Source organism: Mesoplodon densirostris, chromosome 5 (assembly GCF_025265405.1).
Source record: "Mesoplodon densirostris isolate mMesDen1 chromosome 5, mMesDen1 primary haplotype, whole genome shotgun sequence".
Lineage (NCBI taxonomy): Eukaryota > Metazoa > Chordata > Mammalia > Artiodactyla > Ziphiidae > Mesoplodon > Mesoplodon densirostris.
Genome location: NC_082665.1, coordinates 141,319,656 through 141,339,802, shown reverse-complemented (window position 1 = coordinate 141,339,802; position 20,147 = coordinate 141,319,656). Strand labels below are relative to the sequence as shown.

The 20,147-nt window shown below is 37.8% G+C and overlaps 1 protein-coding gene across 1 annotated transcript; it reads right to left on the bottom strand.

Annotated features, from left to right (window-relative positions):
* Positions 1–1,370: 1,370 nt before the first annotated feature.
* Positions 1,371–18,201, bottom strand: PLSCR4 (phospholipid scramblase 4). Its single transcript, XM_060098894.1, has 7 exons — positions 18,096–18,201; positions 10,544–10,779; positions 7,145–7,187; positions 5,778–6,004; positions 3,826–3,987; positions 2,310–2,468; positions 1,371–1,436 (listed from the first exon to the last, which is right to left on the bottom strand). Exons 1-7 carry the CDS (start codon positions 18,166–18,168, stop codon positions 1,371–1,373), a joined length of 966 nt encoding a protein of 321 aa, XP_059954877.1. The 5' UTR covers positions 18,169–18,201.
* Between the last annotated feature and the right edge of the window lie 1,946 nt (positions 18,202–20,147).

Here is a 20,147-nt window from a genome sequence, read left to right as displayed (position 1 = left end):
TCTCATACCGAAGAACACTCAGTCTTGCTTCTTTTAATAAAGAGCAGTGGAAGAATACATTCCATTCTATGTACTGGCTGTGTTGAAAGAATACAGTTCAGGTCCAGATAGGAAGCTAAAGTGCAGTAGAGGCAAGTTGATTTATCAGAGTGTATTCACTAATACACTGTGATTTTAACTAGTTAATACAAACAAGTGTAATTTATACTTTTACTATGTTGATCCAAATAATCTTTACTGATAAGCTATAGATCCCAGAGAAGCAGCATGTTTGCTATGTTTTATCATTTTCTTTGCATAGATACAGATTTATCTATCATTTAAATAAAAAACAGCAAAACAATATTAAGCAGTGTCTGCATTTGTAATTTTTGCTTTTACAAAGTGCTACGCAGAATGTCACATTTCAAAATTTAAAAACAAAACTCCAACTCTTGCAATTTAAACAGCACAGTTCAAATCAGGGTTCTTCTTGTAAGAAAAAAAAAAATCATCTCTTCTGTGTCATATCAAATGAGACACAGGTTCAAAAAAATAGGCAATCCTAGAGATTCGACCAAACCTATTTTACATGTAAGACATCTATAACCAAGAGAGGTTAAATGTATTAAATACAAGCTTCTCATAAGGGCACTGATGTCTCTAAATTGCTCAGAGATCTAGATTGGTTAATGGCCCTGGTAGTCTGACTCTATCTTCATACAGAGGCATCCCCTGATTGTGTATGCTAGTAAATGAGGCATGGAAAATATAACCTTATGATATGAAAAACATGTTTTACTTTGTAATAAAATAAAAATTTCCATTGAAACTTTTATGAAGTTTGCAAAATAAAGTTCTGATACATTTGCACAAGTAAAATTTTCCTTGTGCAATAAAACATAGTATTTCTCTCTGCCTTCCGTTTTATTTTTAACAATGAAAAGTATCACTATTTTCACCTGGAATCAAATTTGTCTTCAGTAACTGGACATGTTGATGGAGAGGAGAAGGTCAGAGTTAGAAGCTATATTACTCTGTCTCAACAAAGATTGCTCTAAAATGTCCACCATTTTACTATCAATTAATGTGAAAGCTTTGGGATTCATTTTCCCTCATCTCATGTTTAAAGTTTTTTCAAGTTCACTATATATATGTTTACTTGGTTAATGGGTCATAACTTTTTCAGGTAAACTCCTAGTCTACCAAGTAGACAGGTAGACAGATACTCAATTGAAACACGTTTAGAGGTGTTCTTGCATTTACACTCTCAGCCTACCTGTCAAAGCTAATACCCAATAACAATAATCTGCAAGAGCAGATACATATATTTGTGAATAACTGAGGGCCGACTGTAAGCCCAACCAACTTTTCTAAATTTTTTTTATTAATCAGAATTGCTGATTTGCGGTATCCGATGAACGTTGTGGTGGAGAGCTTTCAAAATACATGAAGTCCTGAAATTGGAGAAAGAATTATATGTATAAATATCAAATTAGATAGATAAATAATTATATACATAAAGAATGTAAATAGATAATTAGGTGCAATGAACAAAATGTTATCTTCATAATTTATCAAGTGATCTCATTCCAGTTAAGAATAAATCAAGCTAATGAAATCTTCATGAAGAGAACCTAATATGAAGAACAGCAATTGCAAATCTGAAACTGTGGGTAGTCAATAAGTTTTCCATTTGGGGTACCAATTAACTAAATTTTCATTGCTGAAAGGAGGAAAAACTTGATAATCAATATTAAAAATGTTAAATATACCAATTGCAATATGCTAATTAGGTTTTTAAGGTAAATGCTATCAATTTTATTTCTATGCTTTACTTATGAATATTAGCCACTAATCAGACAGGAATACAGCAAGGAAATTGTACCTAATAAATCTAGGATGGTACAACACCAAGGTGTATATTGACAAAGAGGTAATAGATGAAGGGAAAGAACATCGGCTTTAGAGTTACTTTATTTCACTAAGAAATCAAAGAACAGGCATCTTTAAGTAGTGAGAACGATAAGTAACATGAAATGATGACAATTACACCCACTGGATGCCTAGTATCTTTCAAGCACTCTCCTGGCCCCTTTATTCATATGATAGGTAATACTCATAACCCTGAAATATATATATATATAAGTATTTTCATTTCCATTTTACGTATAAGGAAACTGAGGCTTGCAAGTGTTAAACACTTTGCAAGACATATAACTAGTAAGTGGCAGAGACAGCTTCAAATCTTATTGCCTTTCTACTGAACTACACTGCTTCTCATCAGAAAGAATAATTCTCTCAGGATAACTCAGAAGCAAAAGGCTTACAATGAGGAAGCAAGCTCCAAAAATCATGGCTTTCATTGTCACATCCAGGTCTAATGGGAAGTGAATTTCAAAGTGGTCAGCATCGCTCATTGCAGATAACACACCATTCCACTTCCGAGTAATACTGCCGATACTGGATACACCATCAAGGGATATGACCTAGAAAGACAAGAATGTGACTTTATGATTGAAAGGTGTTAAACTACATGCTTTATTCTCCTGTTTATAAGCAGTTTATACTGAAGTAGTATAAATATGGTGCAGGAAATGACTATAGTAATAATATAATTTCAAATAGGGAATTATGGCCAAGAAGGGTTAAGTGCCTTGCAACTGGTTGACAACCAAGCTGGGGAGTATCTTACAATTCTCAGGCCAGTGTTCTTTCTTCACCCTCAAATGAGTTATTAGGGAAGCCTGTCAGAGGAGGTATGATTTAAACTGATTTTGAAATTCTTTTTCATACAGCAAAGGGTGGGAATTGGGGATTGGGAGGGAGTCTTTCCCAGTCAAGGGAAACATGTTAGCAAAAGCAAGGTGGTATGGTTCTTTTCACTTCACAAAATCCGTATGATCACTCAGGCTTTTGTGGGCCCTGTCTTCTTAAAGTATGTCAGAATCCCAAAGGGCTTCAGCTTCTAGAAGGCACTTGCCACAAGGATAGTACCCAAACACTACATTTTGGTGATTAAAATGATCCACACACCCTGCCCTCGAAATCTGGCTTATCTACATTTTCTATCTATCTATAACGGCCTTTTAATAAATAAGTAATGGTTGATGATATGGTTATGTAAAATGAGAACTAAGGAAAGTTTATCGGGTGTCATAGAAAATATTTGAATGAGCAATTTTGGATTATCAATTTTGTTGAATTGCGAGGCATTTAGAAAGAACTTTTTAAGAAGCCCAGGAATCTCCTTTGTCACAACTGTTAAGAGTAATAAGCTATCATTTTGTGGCCATTGGGATGAAGGCAAAACAGAAGGATTTTCCTTCTTACAGAAAATGTTATAATCCACTATAAGATTTATCCTTGTTTATGAGTGTTGTCTTGTTTCTTGAGGATGCAGACAGACTTCTATCTTGCAAATAAGCAATTTGCACAACCTCAGGGGTGCTCTATTGGTTCTGTGATATGTGGGGCCTTTTCATTACTCAGGACCTATATTCTGTTCCTGGAAATCTTTGGTAAAAATGGTTAGTGAAATACAGCCAAGAATAAAATAGATGGATTAGGTTAGGCTATTTACTCTCAGGTTAAATGTTTTAAATGGTTTCTTCTTATCTTTATCAAACACTGAAATCATGCAAAAGAAGCTAACATTGTGGAAAACATTAAGCAATCCCCTAATGATAATTTGAAAAATTTTCAATGTCAACTGGTTAGTTAACTCTTTCTTCACATTACTTTATTCATTCACACACACAAAAATCATCTAAAAGCACATCATTCTGAGGTCCGTTAGTAGATGTAGAAAAAATAGTAGAAACATTTATTTTTATATTTGTTTACCTCAAAAACAGAATCTGAACCACAGCCATAGGTTGAGCATGGCCCAAGCACTCCCATCATATCTTCTTTCTTCTCATTTTGGATGCTGTACACTGCCCTGCACAGGTTCCAGTGATCAGCAACAAAGCCAATGGTGACACCAGGAGGACACTGCACCTCCAGCTGCAAATGAAGCAGTGACAGAGGCGAAGATGCTACATGTATAGGTATACACATACACAGATACACACAACCTAGGTATGTTCCTAATTCATTCAAGAACTAGGGAAACTGTCACTGGGAAAGAGTCTTCCATTATCCCCAGGCTATTTCTTAGGGTTATATTTCAGTGAACAGCCTTGAGAGATGAAGTCATGTTTCCTTTGGGACAAAATTACTGCTTGTTATAAAATGGTCAGGGGCTTCCCTGGTGGCGCAGTGGTTGAGAGTCCACCTGCCGATGCAGGGGACACGGGTTCGTGTCCGGGAGGATCCCACATGCCGCAGAGCAGCTGGGCCCGTGAGCCATGGCCGCTGAACCTGCGCATCCAGAGCCTGTGCTCCGCAACGGGAGAGGCCATAGCAGTGAGAGGTCCGCGTACCGCAAAAACAAAAAAAAAAACAACAAAAAAAAGGTCAGTTCTCCAAGCTCTAGGTCCCTCAGCTGCATATGTAGCATCTACCTGGGATCCTCTGAGTCACCCCTGTAGAACTTGGGGATGAGGGGACCTACGCACACGTGCTGGAGCTCATGCTGCTTACTGTGCTGTAATAAAGTTCTTTGCCCCTGACCTAGGGGTCTCATGTCTTCTGGCACAATCCATGAAAAAGTAACATGCTAGCTTCTTAGACTGACATCTCAGACATGACAATTGTAATAGGAAACAAAAGAGAAAAGAGGCATTCTGAAAACTGTATGTTGTGAAGACAACAGAATGTGTGTATAAGTATAGGATGAAGTGGAGATTCATCTCAAATATAAGACTCTTATTACACAAAGACAATAATGACAAAGGAGTAAGCTATCTGACAATTGCTAATATTCACTGAGCACTAAACTATTTGCCAGGCACTATGCTAACACAGTTGACATTTATTTACTATATAATCCTCAAAATAACCATCCTATGAGATAGGTACTATTAATATCTCCATTTTATAGGTGAATAAATCAAGGCACAGAGGCTATAAGTAAATTCTATTGAAAATGCTGGTACTTAACATATAATTAAAATCCCAGTAATCCTAGGAGGTATTTTTTTCTGCCCAGTTAATGTATTAAGAACACTGAGGGTAAAACAGGTTAAGTAAATTGCCCACTTTTAAGTAGGTGGCATATTTGAAATTCAAATTCTCTTGGATCTCTCTCTAAAACTCTTCTTTCCCCTGTAGCAAACAATTTTCCTAGGGCAGCACAGATTATAGAAGAGCAACCAAACTGTAACTTGGCACATATGCTTTCTAGTTCCAGCATCTACCAAGTGTAACACCATCCTCAGGCACTTATTCTTTTTTAGCCACCCTTTCTTTATCTGTAACAAGGTGTAGATTCCAATGGGTAGAGTAAAAGTATCTGAAGTTTCTTCCGATTCTATTTAAAAGCATGTCTACATTTACTGTGACCTTATTTGGGGATATGTAGGAATATTTAGACAAATGTGTGTTCTAGGTAACAGACTAATTTCTAATTCAGTAGACACAACTGATAGAATTGCAATCACTGACTAAATAACCCTCATTTGTGCTTGACCCCCCCAACTAGCACCTGAAGACATGAACCCACATGAAAAATGTCTTTGTGGTTTTTCCATAGGTAAGACAATTTGGCATTTGGCTTCCTTTGCGCCCCCCTATCTCCTTCTATTCTGCCTGTGCCATGAAAGTCCCCTCCTGTGTAGCTTTGGAAGGAGCACAACTGTGCAGGGAAGAGTTGGATCAGGAAGAAACAACGGATGAGATTTCTGTCCTCTTACCTCTTGCCTGGTGGAGGGGCAACAGAAGCAGCAGCAGGTGCATCTGAAAGGTCTCTGCATTGTCATGATCTCTCGGCCCATACAGTCAGTGACCCGGAGCACAAAGGGCCTCAGTGTCCGATAAGCATTCCTGGTGTAGTCATCTGTGTCTTCGGTCACAAAGTAAACCATCTGGCCCAGGTTGTTTTTAATATCATATGTATTATTAGTTTCAAAATCTGTTATCACTAAAAACAAGAGAGCCATCTTATTTTAGAAGCAGTTAAAGTGGGCCTCAAGAAGTCCTTTTGTAGTATTTCACAGGGGCCTAAAGCAAAAGAGCTTTTTAAAAAAATTCAGGTGAAAAATATGCAATTATTAGAATGCCATTGTAATTCATATGCCCTATAAGTATATAAGTAATTTTGAAATTTTAAAACATTTCTTTTAAGAAGTTCAGTGTAAAATGATTTTTAAAACTTTTCCACATAGAAGCAAAGATTGGAAACAATATTCCTGGAGTACTTGAATTAAGAAAACTTTAATTATAAAAACATTTAAAGGGCTTCCCTGGTGGCGCAGTGGTTGAGAGTCCGCCTGCCGATGCAGGGGACACGGGTTCGTGCCCCGGTCCGGGAAGATCCCACATTCCGCGGAGCGGCTGGGCCCGTGAGCCATGGCCACTGAGCCTGCGTGTCTGGAGCCTGTGCTCCGCAACGGGAGAGGCCAGGACAGTGAGAGGCCCGCGTACCGCAAAAAAAAAAAAAAAAATTAAAGGAAAGTATACACCAGACCATGAATGAATCAGCTTATGAAATATGCCGAGAGGATTAGGGTCATTACTAATTGCAAATAAGAAAATCAACCAAGAAAGGTCAAAGGCTCTATGTGGAGGTAAAATGAATGAAATGACGGTGTAGATCTGATACAGTGAGGGGAACTGAGAATGGGCATTGTGTTTACCGTGATTTTTTCTTACTTCCACAGCATTGGACTTAGAACTCAGCAGACTGAGACTATTTCCAGCTCTGCCATTGATTAGCTGACTAGGGTGCCCTTGACTAGCTCGTCTAGTCTTTTTGCTCCTTTTTTCCCTTGTTCATGAAAAGTGAATATTGGAGGAGTTGAGATGGGTAAAGGATAGGGGGTTCGACCAAGTAAAAATGTGAAGTCCTTTTGAAATCTGAGAGCTCATGTATGATGTGTAAACAGATAAAATTATACAAAGTTAAGTCCCTTTATTACTTTCTTGAAGACAGGGTAATAGAGGATAGTCTTTTCTCTTTGAACCACTAAAAAATGATCAATATAAATAAGGAACTAGATATTGGATAATGCAAATTTTCACCTGATTCAAATATTGCTGGACACTACAAAATTATACATACTTTCCAGGGGTTCAAAATGCTGAAGAACATGTATGTTGTCCAACTGTTGGGATAGAACAAAGCAATTAGGAGAGAGAGAAATAACAGAATCAAATCAAACCAGTATTAGAAAAAAACCTGATGAGACAGAAATTAAATGTATCAATTGATACAAAAATATCTTTCTGAAACTGAATGGAATCAAAAACATTTTTATCAAGCAAAATCAGCCCATCTGCACCTGATCAGATGATTATTAGCAGAGCTGTCCAGATAGAACACTTTCCTCCAGGTCCACTGTAAAATACTGAAACAATTCTCTAAAATATCAGAAAATCATCTTCCTGCTTCAGTAACAGCACCTAGAAGAAGCTATGTTGCCTAGTTCAGTTCCTGCTCATTGGTCTCTCTGATATGTCACCCACAGACTGGAGTTGTCAGGAGGTTCGGGACAGTTTAACATGGACCAGCCACAGAGAAGCCAATTTTCTCAGTGGCTTAGGGAGAGTGAATGAGGCAGGGTGGACCTTGCACAGGAATGTCCGATCTCATATTACTTCACAGCACCTCTGAAAGAGGTTAACACACTGACTTCCATTCACTTGGGCTGCTGATGCCAGGGTCTTCTCTAAGTGCAGACTTTAATAGGGGAAGATCCAAGAGAGCTGGAAGCATGTGAATAGGATTAGGGCAAAGGAGAGGAAACATTCTCCAAGGATAGAATCCCTTGAAAAGGGAGGTTGGTAATACCATTAGACCAACTTCTACCTTAACTTTACTGAGGAATCACTGTAAATATAAACACTTTGGCCCATCATCTGTTATACTGGACAACATCCTAGCAGAAAAGAAACCCCGTTAAGGACAGACTACTCATATCTATCTAATTTTAGATAATTTAGATCATTAGATCATTCCTAATGCCTGAGCCCAGAACATTGCCTGAAATGCCATATTTTACCTACCAAATGTTTGTTGAATACATTAATTAATGAACACTACATTACTGTGGTAATAAATAAAATTTAAAATAATGTAACCTGACATAAACGTTTTGTGGCGTGATCCATTACAGGAGGTATAGAGAGGATACAATCTTTCTCTCATTAAAAAATTTTTCTTTTATGAAAAAACAATCAGGTGAGAGGGCCTAAACATGTCTTACAAAATTATCAAAAGTGGCCACTAGGGTGGTTTACAGTCCCTTTGAAAAACTCTAGGGACTCTTAAACATCTATAACTAAAAACTAAAAATATTCACCGCTTGGTAAGAGCTTCTACTGCTGAGCAAAATATTCTAAAGAAATGCCTGTTACTGTGAAAGAAGTTTACCCAATAAGATACTACGGTTGTTAAGAAGCAGTTCTAACAAAGTGTGGAGTCACTGGCCAAGCCAATATTCTAGAAATAATGTAAACTTGCTACTCTGGATGTTAAAGTGTCAGGATAGTCCTGATAATGATTCATGTAATTTGCACACGAGATGGCAAAAAGACTATGATAGGGACTTCCCTGGCGGTCCAGTGATTAAGACTCCACACTTCTACTGCAGGAGGTATGGGTTCAATCCCTGGTCGGGAAACTAAGGTACAGCCAAAAATAAAAAATAAAGAATAAAAGGCTAGAATGAAGAAAATGCTTGGATGCCTGGCTCTGTGTCTTCCACCTACATACAAGGTGTTTCAACTAAAAACATCCACACAGCTATTATTCACTGGGTGGGTCCCATGTGCCAAAAATATTAGGCACGTTACAAACCTTATCTCATTAAAAATTCTCCTAACAACCCAATAGGGTAGGCATCACTAGCACTATTTTATAGATGATGAAATTCAAGCACCAAGAGGTTAGAAAATTTACTCAAGTAGTAGAGTGAGGAGAGAGCAGAGCTAGAATTAAAACTCAGGTTTGTCTGGCTCTAAACCTGTTTTGTTTCTTTTTCAATTTTTTTTAAACTAAAAACATTGCTGAAAGGGAAAATAGAATTCATAAAATATGCCCATTTAACTTCACTGAAAGTAACAGAAGAAATTAAGAAAATTTTTTTTAATATTTAAATGAACAATATTAAAGCTATACATTTTTAAAAAGAAATGACTCCAGATATTGGATTTCTAAGGAAATTTTCTATATTTATCATCAAGTAAAAAAATAAACTTTCTAAACTTGGTTAACTTATAAGCATTTTATAAGCTTCCAAAATAATGTAGGGGTTACTCTAGCACTGCACCTGAATGACTGGCTTTGTCAATATTTTGCCAAACAAGAGGTTAATAAAGTTTTTGGTTTATGTAAAATCCAAATTTTCCTGATCCAACTGTATTACTTTCCAAGATCAACACTATAACTTTGTAACAATGGTTTTCAATGCACAGGATTAACAGTCAGTATGTAAAACTGAAAAGAGAAACATGTCAACTCCAAGGAACATTTGGTTGACTACAGTGGGGAGACATGTATTGAGAATTGGCAAGTGCCTTGCTTATAATGTATCAATATTCCAACACTTGCTTTTTCTAAAAGTGAAACATGATTTAGTAGTTTCTAGGGGATTTGCAATACTAGGTTTATCTTATTTCCATTAAGCAACATTTTTATTTCTGACATGGGTTTTTAAACAATACCATTTGGTGGTACACAAACCTGTGGGCATGTTGCCCCAGTTTCTGAAATGGGTGGCCCGGTCCTAGAATGTCCATATAGATAAAAATAAGGGAGTCTCTGTGTTGTGGAAAGGGGTTCTCTGGAACTTGACATGAAACAGTATCCTTGGAGGTCCTCTATTTTTATTTACCTTGTATGCTTTGGGAGGTGACAGGACTGGTTGATGAAAACTATGGGTGGTGATAGTGGGAAGCAGCCGGATAGCACAGGGATATCAGCTCAGTGCTTTGTGACCGCCTGGCGGGGTGGGATAGGGAGGGCGGGAGGGAGACGCAAAAGGGAGGGGATATGGGATCATATGTATATGTATAACTGATTAAATTTGTTAAATAAAAAAAAAAAAAACTATGGGTGGTGAGAAACAGCAATGGCCTGAGGCACTGAGTGATTTACTCACTGTCTACCGTTCTGTTCTGTTCTTTGTAATGTTGCTTTTCTTGACATTCAGCCTTTACTTCTAAGCAAATGACACCCCAATTAACATCTTTGATAATTTTTCTTCTGTTCCAATTCCTAGTTTTTAAACTGCCTTAGATAGGACATCTTGAATGTCTTAAAATTCAATATACAACCTTCACAAAAACCATATCATCCCACCAAAAATATCCCTATCTTCTTTGTTCCCCATTCACATTTCTGAAATTAGCACTACCACTCCTATAGTCTCACAAACATCTGTCATCACTGACCCATCACCTTTATCCACTCTATCCAGTCATACTTTGTAAGAAAATAATTTGGATTTGTGTGGAGTACCTGGGCTAAATATTCCAGACCTGGAGGACAGTTTGGCATAACAGTTGGCATTGGCATCCATACTATTGGAGCAGAATGTTGTGGTGCAGGGTATTTTCCAGGCTGGTACTGGATAGGATGGCTACCACCAGTTTGCATGTACAAGGGCAAGGTACTGGGCTGATGTGGACTGTAGTATCCCACAGGCAAGCCTCCTGGGGGGACTGCAGGAGGAGGGACAGCTGGTCCAGGGGGCCCTGCGTTCAAAAACAAATGAAAGTGTTATACATTATGAACACTACAATATATTGGAAATTAGCATAACTTTTTACATGGAGATGATATGGATCACACAACCTCCACTTAAAAATAACAAGGTGTGGGCTTCCCTGGTGGCACAGTGGTTGAGAATCCGCCTGCTGATGCAGGGGACATGGGTTCGTGCCCCGGTCCGGGAAGATCCCACATGCCGCGGAGCGGCTGGGCCCGTGAGCCATGGCCGCTGAGCCTGCGTGTCCGGAGCCTGTGCTCCGCAATGCGAGAGGCCACAACAGTGAGAGGCCTGTGTACTGCAAAAAAAAAAACAAAAAAACAAAAACAAAGTGTTCCATTTTACAAGTAGGATGTACCAAAATGTACTAAGGGGATTTACACATTAACTCATTTAATCCTCTTAAGCCTTATGAGACAATTATTTCCATTTCAGAGGTACAGAAGTAAGGCTGAAATATCAAGTTAACATGTTAGCCTCTAGGCATTAGCTTCCTTCTTTGGAGATAATAACATACCTACTTCATTAGGTTATAGTAGGATTAGCGCAAGGCCTAGCATGTAATTAGCATGGTTAATTTTTTGTTTCTATGTTTACTGTTATTATTGTTTAAGGGCATAAAGATAGTAAGGTCTATTTAACGTCAAAGGGGTTCTTTTTTTTTTTTTTTTTTTTTTTTTGCAGTACACGGGCCTCTCACTGTTGTGGCCTCTCCCGTTGCGGAGCACAGGCTCCGGACGTGCAGGCTCAGCGGCCATGGCTCACGGGCCCAGCTGCTCCGCGGCATGTGGGATCTTCCCAGACTGGGGCACAAACCCGTGTCCCCTGCATCGGCAGGCGGACTCTCAACCACTGTGCCACCAGGGAAGCCCCCCAAAGGGGTTCTTTTAATGACTGCTATCTAACTCCAGAACAGTTTCATCACCTGTCCCCAAAAATCCCATACCCATTAGCGGTCATTCCCCATCTTTTCCCCCAGTCCCTGGAAACCGCTATCTCTATAGATTTGCCTAATCCAGACATTTCATATAAATAAAATCATGTGACATAGCCTTTGTATCTGGTTCCTTTTACTTGGCAGGTTTTCAAGGTTCATCCTTGAACTTTGCATTAGTACTTCATTAATAAAAACTAGTGAAATAACAATACTCATGTCAGACAAAATATACTTTAAGACAAAAACTGTTACTAGAGGTAAAGGACATTTTATTATAATAACAGAAGTGTCAATCCATCAAGAAGACATAACAATTATATATACCTAAAAACAGAGCTTCAAAATACATGAAGCAAAAACTGACACACTAAAAAAAGTGAAATAGGCAATCTAACGAACAATAGTTGGAGGCTGCAATACCCCACTCACAATAAGGGATAGAACACCTAAGCAGAAGATCAAAAAGGAAATAGAAGCATGAACAACACTATAAATGAAATAATACATAACAGGCATGTATAGAACACTCTACCCACAACAACAGGCTAAACATTCTTCTCAAATGCACATAGAACCTTCTCCAGGATAGACCTACTGGTTGGCCATAAAACAAGTCTCAACAAATTTAAGATACCTGAAATCATACAGAGTATATTCTATTACAATGGAATAAAACCAGAAATCAATAATAATAGAAGAAATTTTGGAAATCACAAATATGAGGAAATAAAACAATACACTCTTAAATAAACAAAGAGGTAAAAAGAAATCATGAGAGAAATGAGAAAATATTTTGAGATGAATGAAACAAAAGCACAACATACCAAAGCTTAAGGGATGCAGCTAAAACAATGCTTAGACGGAAACTGACAGCTGTAAACACCTACACTAAAAAAGAAATATCTCAAATCAGTAACCCAACTTTCCACCTTAGAAATAAACCAAACCCAAAGCAAGCAGGAGGAAAAAATAAACACTGAAGTAGAAGTGAGTGAAATGAAACAGGAAAAACAATAGACAAAAATCAGCAAAACCGGGCTTCCCTGGTGGCGCAGTGGTTGAGAATCTGCCTGCCAATGCAGGGGACACAGGTTCGAGCCCTGGTCTGGGAAGATCCCACATGCCGCGGAGCAACTGGGCCCGTGAGCCACAATTACTGAGCCTGCGTGTCTGGAGCCTGTGCTCCGCAACAAGAGAGGCCACGATAGTGAGAGGCCCGCACACCGCAATGAAGAGTGGCCCCCGCTTGCCACAACTAGAGAAAGCCCTCGCACAGAAACGAAGACCCAACACAGCCAAAAATAAATAAATTAATTAATTTTAAAAAAATCAGCAAAACCAGAAGTAGTTTCTTTTAAAAGATCAACAAAATTGAGAAACCTTAAGCCAGACTAACCAAGAAAAACAAAAATAGACTTCAATTATTAAACACAGGGGTGAAAATGGGGACATTACTAAACTCTTCCAGAAATTAAAATGCATCATAAGGAAATATTATGAACAGTTGTATGCAAAAGCAAGGTCCTGTGCATGGTCCCTGCACACGGCACCACCAAGGGGGTGGGAAGATGACCTAAGCTACGCCTCCTGCCCAACCCACTGATCCATCCCTACCCTCACCCCATTTAAGGAACCAGCTCAGCCCCTGCCTCGGGGAGTAAGCAAGGCCACCTGCTTCTTGTTCTCGCTCCCTCTGCTGTAGCAGGAATCCCAATAAAGCCCTGTTTGAACTTCTCATCTGGCCTCTTAACAATTTCTGTTGATTAAATTGTCCAAGGACCTGGGTCTGTAATATATTCACTGGTAGATGCATAGTATGTGAAGGGATTAGAGAGGAGGGGCAACTAACCTAGGCAGAAGAGATACCCTGTGATGTAAGTGCTGACACATTAGACCCAGCCAGCACCTTTACGATTAGCAAAGGTTTTAGATACAGCAGGTACAAAATGAGCAGCTGCACAGGGGAAGCTCAGTACCACAGGAGTAAAGGCCATGCATATATAGAGATTTAGCAAACAAAACAGGAAGGAAGGTGGGGAGGAAGTGACGATTATGAAAGACCTATGCTCTGTGCAAAGAACCTGAACTTTATGCTGGTAAAATGTAAAGTGGAGTGACCAGTTTTACATTTAGAACCTTTAGGAATGAGAAGGTTAGATTAGGAAGGAGGTGCCTGCAGGAGTCTAGAGGTGAGGTAAGGAAGTTTAATTGTAATGAAAAGAGTAGAAAGTGGAGAAATAATAATCGACATTTAAGAGACCTATTGTGTTGGTAATAGACTGGATATGAGGAAAGATTCTCAAGTTTCTGACGTGGGTCCCTGCAGGCCTCCAGTGTAGAGAAAGAACAGAGGGCACGTGTTGCGGAGCAAGATGCCCAAGATGCACTGAGGAATCACTGAGTTTGAGATCCTGGGTCACCCAGGGCAAGTGGTCTACAGGCAGGTGGAAATGCAAGTTTAGAGCAGAGGAAACTGATGTGGGTAGGGGCTAAGGGATTCGTAAGTGGTTAAAGGCAAATGAAACCATATGGGGTATTCCCAGTATAACTCAGGAGAGTGTAAAAGGACAGGTGAATGGAAGAGGTGAGAGAGAGGACAGGGCAGGGCAGGGCTGGACAGGGGAGTGGCCCAAGGACCTCTGGGGAATACCGGTTTTTAAGGGTAGAGAACACAGACCTCTTGACAGAGACCAGGAGTCAGGAGAGACAAATGGAAAAATAATGGTAACTAGAAACAATGTTAAATTAGAGCTAAGTGAGAAAAAAAAGTGCTAATGTCTTTAGAAAAAATGGAGGAAATTACATGTTTCAGTTTGTTGTGAAGAATAGACTTTAATTCCTTTAGGAGCTGTTTAAGAGTACCCAAATTGGATTGGAAATCGGATATCCCGCTCATCTTTTTTTTAGAACTATTATTAAAAAGCATACAATGCACCTAAAAAGTCACATAAACTATCTCAAAAATACTAATTGTTATATCATTTCAATGAGTTGATGATTAATTCTTCTGGTATTAACCATGTGATTTTAAGATAAAAGTACGTCATGGAACAAAATTTGAGGATCAATAAATTAGAAAGGAAATTACAATTTAGATTATGGTGCTATTCAGTTTAGAGACTATACTTCTAAAAAAATTGCATACAAATGTATGTAATCAAATGATTTTTATTATAAGTATGTATTATTCAGAGATGTTAAGAGACGTGAAGAAAAAAACATAATCTAATTACGTGTGGGAAATGGTGTATGTTTTATACTCTCTTTTAAGCTTTAAAATTGCTGTTAAGGGTTCTGATTGTTCTGCAGGAAAACACAACGAAACATGTTTAACTTTGTGTAACTATAGTATTCCACACTTATTTAGATAAAGAACTCCGTTATGGAGCATTTTCCTACCAATGCTAGTGTGAGAAATACTGCTTTATGGGATTTGTGTTTTCTTAGTTATTTTGAATATTATTATCCTTTTTTATTTCAAAAAAGTATGTCATTTTCCTCTTTAAATAAACTACATATAACAAAGGTTTCTTTATTAACTATGTTTTTAAACATATTTGGCCCAAAATTATTTTCAATGGTAACAAATAACCAGTAATGTAATGCAAATGGAATTATATAATTGAATTTAAAGAAATTCATTAAAGCTAAAATTTCAAGTATAGTATTTCAAGTTCCTTAATGTGAATCAAGGGCACACAATTTGCATCAGTATAAATAAGTATATAGTTCAGCCACTAGATGGTGATCACAGTGAATTTTTGTTGCTGATTTTCATAACTGAAAATTCATTAGTTGTGCTATTTTTTTGATACAGAAAGGAAGAGACAGACACTTTCCCAGATGAGCAGAACATGATTTATAACCAATCTTTACTTCTTAGAAACGGTGGAGTTTCTGTTCTACTGGAACCTAGGTTCTTAGATATAGAGTGATTGGTGGATCTAAGACAGATTATGTAGATAATGTTGATAGCCACTGAAGTAAAACATAGAGAAATGTATATATAGTGATATTACAATGTAGGGTTGTCAAAAACTTGGATTTAGCAGGGGTTAAGCCATAATGAGGGGTTATACTGGATCAGATTCACACAACATGCATACACATGAGGGAAAGAGGAAAAGGAAGCCCTGTTTTCAGAAAACACTGCAGGGCCAAAGGCTACCTGAGCTCCATGAATCATATGTCTGGAGCCAAGACAACATCCTTGCCATCATCCTGTGGATACTGGGGTTTCTTCTGCTCTTTCACAGCCTAACTCACTGGTTTCTGCCACTAAACAAACACTTAAATATATATTTAAAGAAATATCACTATATACTTTATCATTTTCTAAATCACTAAAATGTATTTGAATATAATCCTGATTAAAACTATTTCCTTAGTCAAAAGTAAGAGTTTTTTTTTTTTTTTAAGATGTTTTAGGACTTTAATGTCCTTCACACGGTCAACATAAAACACTGACAATGGATGAATAGGGGAAAAGACTGTTCAGCGAAGTTCTTGAAGTTCTTCCTGAACTCACGGCATCACTGGTCAAACACCATAGAGAGAGGCATGGACATATATACACTACCAAACGTAAGGTAGTAGATAGCTAGTGGGAAGCAGCCGCATAGTACAGGGAGATCAAATCGGTGTTTTGTGACCGCCTGGAGGGGTGGGATAGAGAGGGTTGGAGGGAGGGAGACGCAAGAGGGAAGGGATATGGGAGCAGATGTATATGTATAACTGATTCACTTTGTTATAAAGCAGAAACTAACACCCACTGTGAAGTAATTATACTCCAATAAAGTTGTAAAAAAAAAAAAGGTGACTCCAATCTACCTCTTGAGAGAAAACAAAAACAAAAACAAAGACAAAGACACCATAAAGAGAACAGTCACATGAACAGTAAGGGAGTTTAACAGAGATTTTTAGTTTAACAGCATAACTGAAAAACAAAGAACCAACCAAGTAAGCAAGCAAGCAACCAACCAACCAACTGTTCTTCTACCCACTGAAAGGAAAGTATAAGTGAATCAGGGAGCTTCCAAATCTTGTGAAGCAGCTTTAAAAGGGAGAGGGGAGGGGGAAGGGGAGGCACACAATTGTTGAGAACGTAACACTCTAATGCACAAGGTCAAGGATCCTAACATTCTCAAAGTCTCAACATATATATACCAACAAGAACCATATTATTAGAAATATAAAGGCACAGAGATATAAACTATTTGGTATTAAAAACAGACCTTGCTATATAAACATATAGTATGTCACTTTTATCTCTTTATGAGAATAACAGTATAAAGAAATATCTCCAGTTTGCCTTTTAGCCTGGAACATCACAACACGGTCGGTGGTGACCTGAATTAACAGCTGCAGAATCCAGAAGACCCCACTGCTGTCATCTTGCAAAGGATCCAAATTCAGCACCTAGAGGGCTCCACCCACCCTCCATGCTGTGTGTCTGTGTGTCTCTAAAAATAATAACCTGCAATTTGCATATAATTAAACCCATAGGCATCTTTGAATATGAGATCTAGGCAGAAAAAGTAGCAGCAAAGACAACAGTAGCTAGAACTTAGTAGAAAAGCAAGAGAAGATTTTTTAAAGCTTCCACTTCAAGTCAGGATTAAGGTTAAGTTTCAACAGCTTGGCTTAGCTGTGGACGTTTTGCTGTTCTCTGGGAAAAAAAGAAATCTATCATAAGCATGTTCATTCGAGAAAAATACTGTGTTTGTTTAGTTTTTTTAGCCATGACCAAGTGAAAAAGTAAGAGTATTTTTCATTTTAAAGAATTTACATTTTGCCCCAATACGTAGGAGTATCTCTTTTCCTGAGTCCCTGAGTACAGTATGAGTTGTGTATTCAGACTTATAAAAATATTTGCCTTACTACAAGCTCCTGAATCAGAACTCAAAGCCATTCACTTCCATTTTTCTGCACTTCTCCTGCCGTTTGTCCCAACCAGACTTTCATGACCCCGAGCTTTTGGACATATTATTCTTTCTGCAAGGTATGGCCCTTTCCCCCTTTCCTTGGAGTGATAAATTCCTCACGTGCCAGTAAAACTTGATTTCCTCAGTTAGTGCTTCCCTCAAATCCCCAGTAGAGACAGTTACTGCCCTCTGTGCTCTTCACAGGACAACGTTCTCTTCACATTCAAGGAAAGAGAATGCCATCAATGTTTGCACAACTTCCTTCCTAAGACAGGAATATAATTCTAATTAACATCTAGTAAACTACTTGGCACGCTGCAGGCATCCAGTATTTATTTACTGAATCATTCCATTAATTAATTAGTTAATTTTAAAAGCAATCTTAACTATGAGTATGGTTTTCTGGAGAGGGGAAAGATTCTTTCTGAATATTTAACCTACCTGGTACAAAATGGGAATTGTACTCAGGAGGGGCAACAGGCCTTGGGTCAGGTGATTTTATTTGATTCTCCATTTCATCTGCAGGTTGTTCAGGGCCTGTGGGGACTATATTTTGGGGGAGAGAAAGGGGACCTGATTTACAATAGGAATGATAATATGATTACAGAAGATATTCATTTTTTAAATTTTGGTATGCATCAATGAATATAACCAACATGACATACACTCATTTTTTATAAAAAAACAATTCATTATGTATATTAGACATCAGTCTATTAATATATTTGATGAATTTTTAGCCTGAATATGGACTTAAAAATAAAACTAAGCAATTATATTGTTATGATCAAAGCAACAAACTTTCATGCTAGTGTTCAGCTGACTTGATGCTCATTCCTACCTACATAAACTCCTTGCACAGTAGCAAAACTTCTTTCTCCTATTATATAATAGGGAGAGTACAGTCATTTATAGAGTGCATCTGATTTATTCCCGAATCCTTTTTGGAAAATGGCTGTGTTTAAATAAATTCAAAGCACAACACGATAAATACTTAATAAATTTAAGACATAACACAATGAATACTTAATACTTTAAACAGCAGTAATACTACACACAACTCGGCTGGAGGTGGTTCAGTCTTCATCTCCAGTGAGTCACATTTTTACCATATTCTGCCTAAAAGCAACCTAGATCATTGTAATTGCTGCAAGGGAGGTACTGAAGTCACTTTTGTTATGTTATAGCTTATCCTCTTGTTGAAATTAGAGAAATTACTCACTAGAAGGTAGTCCTGCATCTCTTAACTGGTTGACTTTTATCTCATAAGAAACACAAATCCCACAGATGTGGTGTTTCTCTCCTTGTATCATCTCCTACATTGCGTGAAAAAGCAGGGCTACTTTTGAGCCTTCTTCTGTAAAGGCAAGCTGCCATCACAGGCTTTTTATTACTATTACCTCTCTTTGCAGATTTACTCTCCTACTTGTATTTTTCCTTTACCTAACTTTCCCCCACACACTTTAGAGATTTTTGCAGTACCTATATGCCAGTATAAAACCCTTTTAATCCTTTTCTGTCAAAGATAAAGAGGAATGTTCATATATATAAATGAACAAATGAGTGTATATATATATATATATATATATATATATATATATATATATATATATATATTCTTCAAATATTAAACAAGTGACTTCAAAGTGAAATAAACTCCAATTTTTTAAGGAAAGGAATCACACAGTTCACATTTGAAAATAAAGCATATTAAAATTTATTCACAAAAACTTACCTGACATTTGAAGAATTCTAATTAATCCTGAAAAAAAAACACATTTTATACCTTTAAAAATATATTTATATAGTTAGTATTATTACTTAGTGATACATGTAGCAAGTCCTGTGATTCTTTTAGTCCCCAGTTACCTTTCTTCCATTCCTTCATTAATTCAACAAATATTTCCTGAGCATCTATTATGTATCAGGGACTATTATAGGTGTTGAAAATACAGCAGTAAACCAGATGCACACTCTGCTGGAGATTACATTCTAGTGGAGTGAAACATATCAAGAAATATTTAAGATTAAATTTCGATAGTACAGTTATGAAGAAAACAAAGTTAAAGATTAAGAAAAACATGGATGAGGAGATCGAGGAGGGTCAGGGAAAGGCTCTCTCAGGAGGTGAGCTTTCAGCTATCTGAACTATGACAGAAAGCATTATACTAAAAATGTAGGAAGAGAGTTACCAAAAGACAAGAAAGTAAGTGCAAAGGCCTTGAGATGGCAATGAGCTTGGGCAATGAGCAAGGGAGAGAAAGAGGTCAGGTGTGACTGGAACACAGGGAAAGAAGAGAACTGAGGTCAGAGATGGAGACAGAGGTCTGATCATACCTGAAACTCAAGGCAAAATGTTTGGAATCTGTTGTAATTGCAGTTGGGGGTCTTTGGAAGATTTTAATCAGTGGAGTGACAAGATCTGATTGAAACTTTATCTTGAGGGGCAGGAGTAGAAGCAGTGGGGGAGGTCTGGCAGCAGTAATCCCAGTG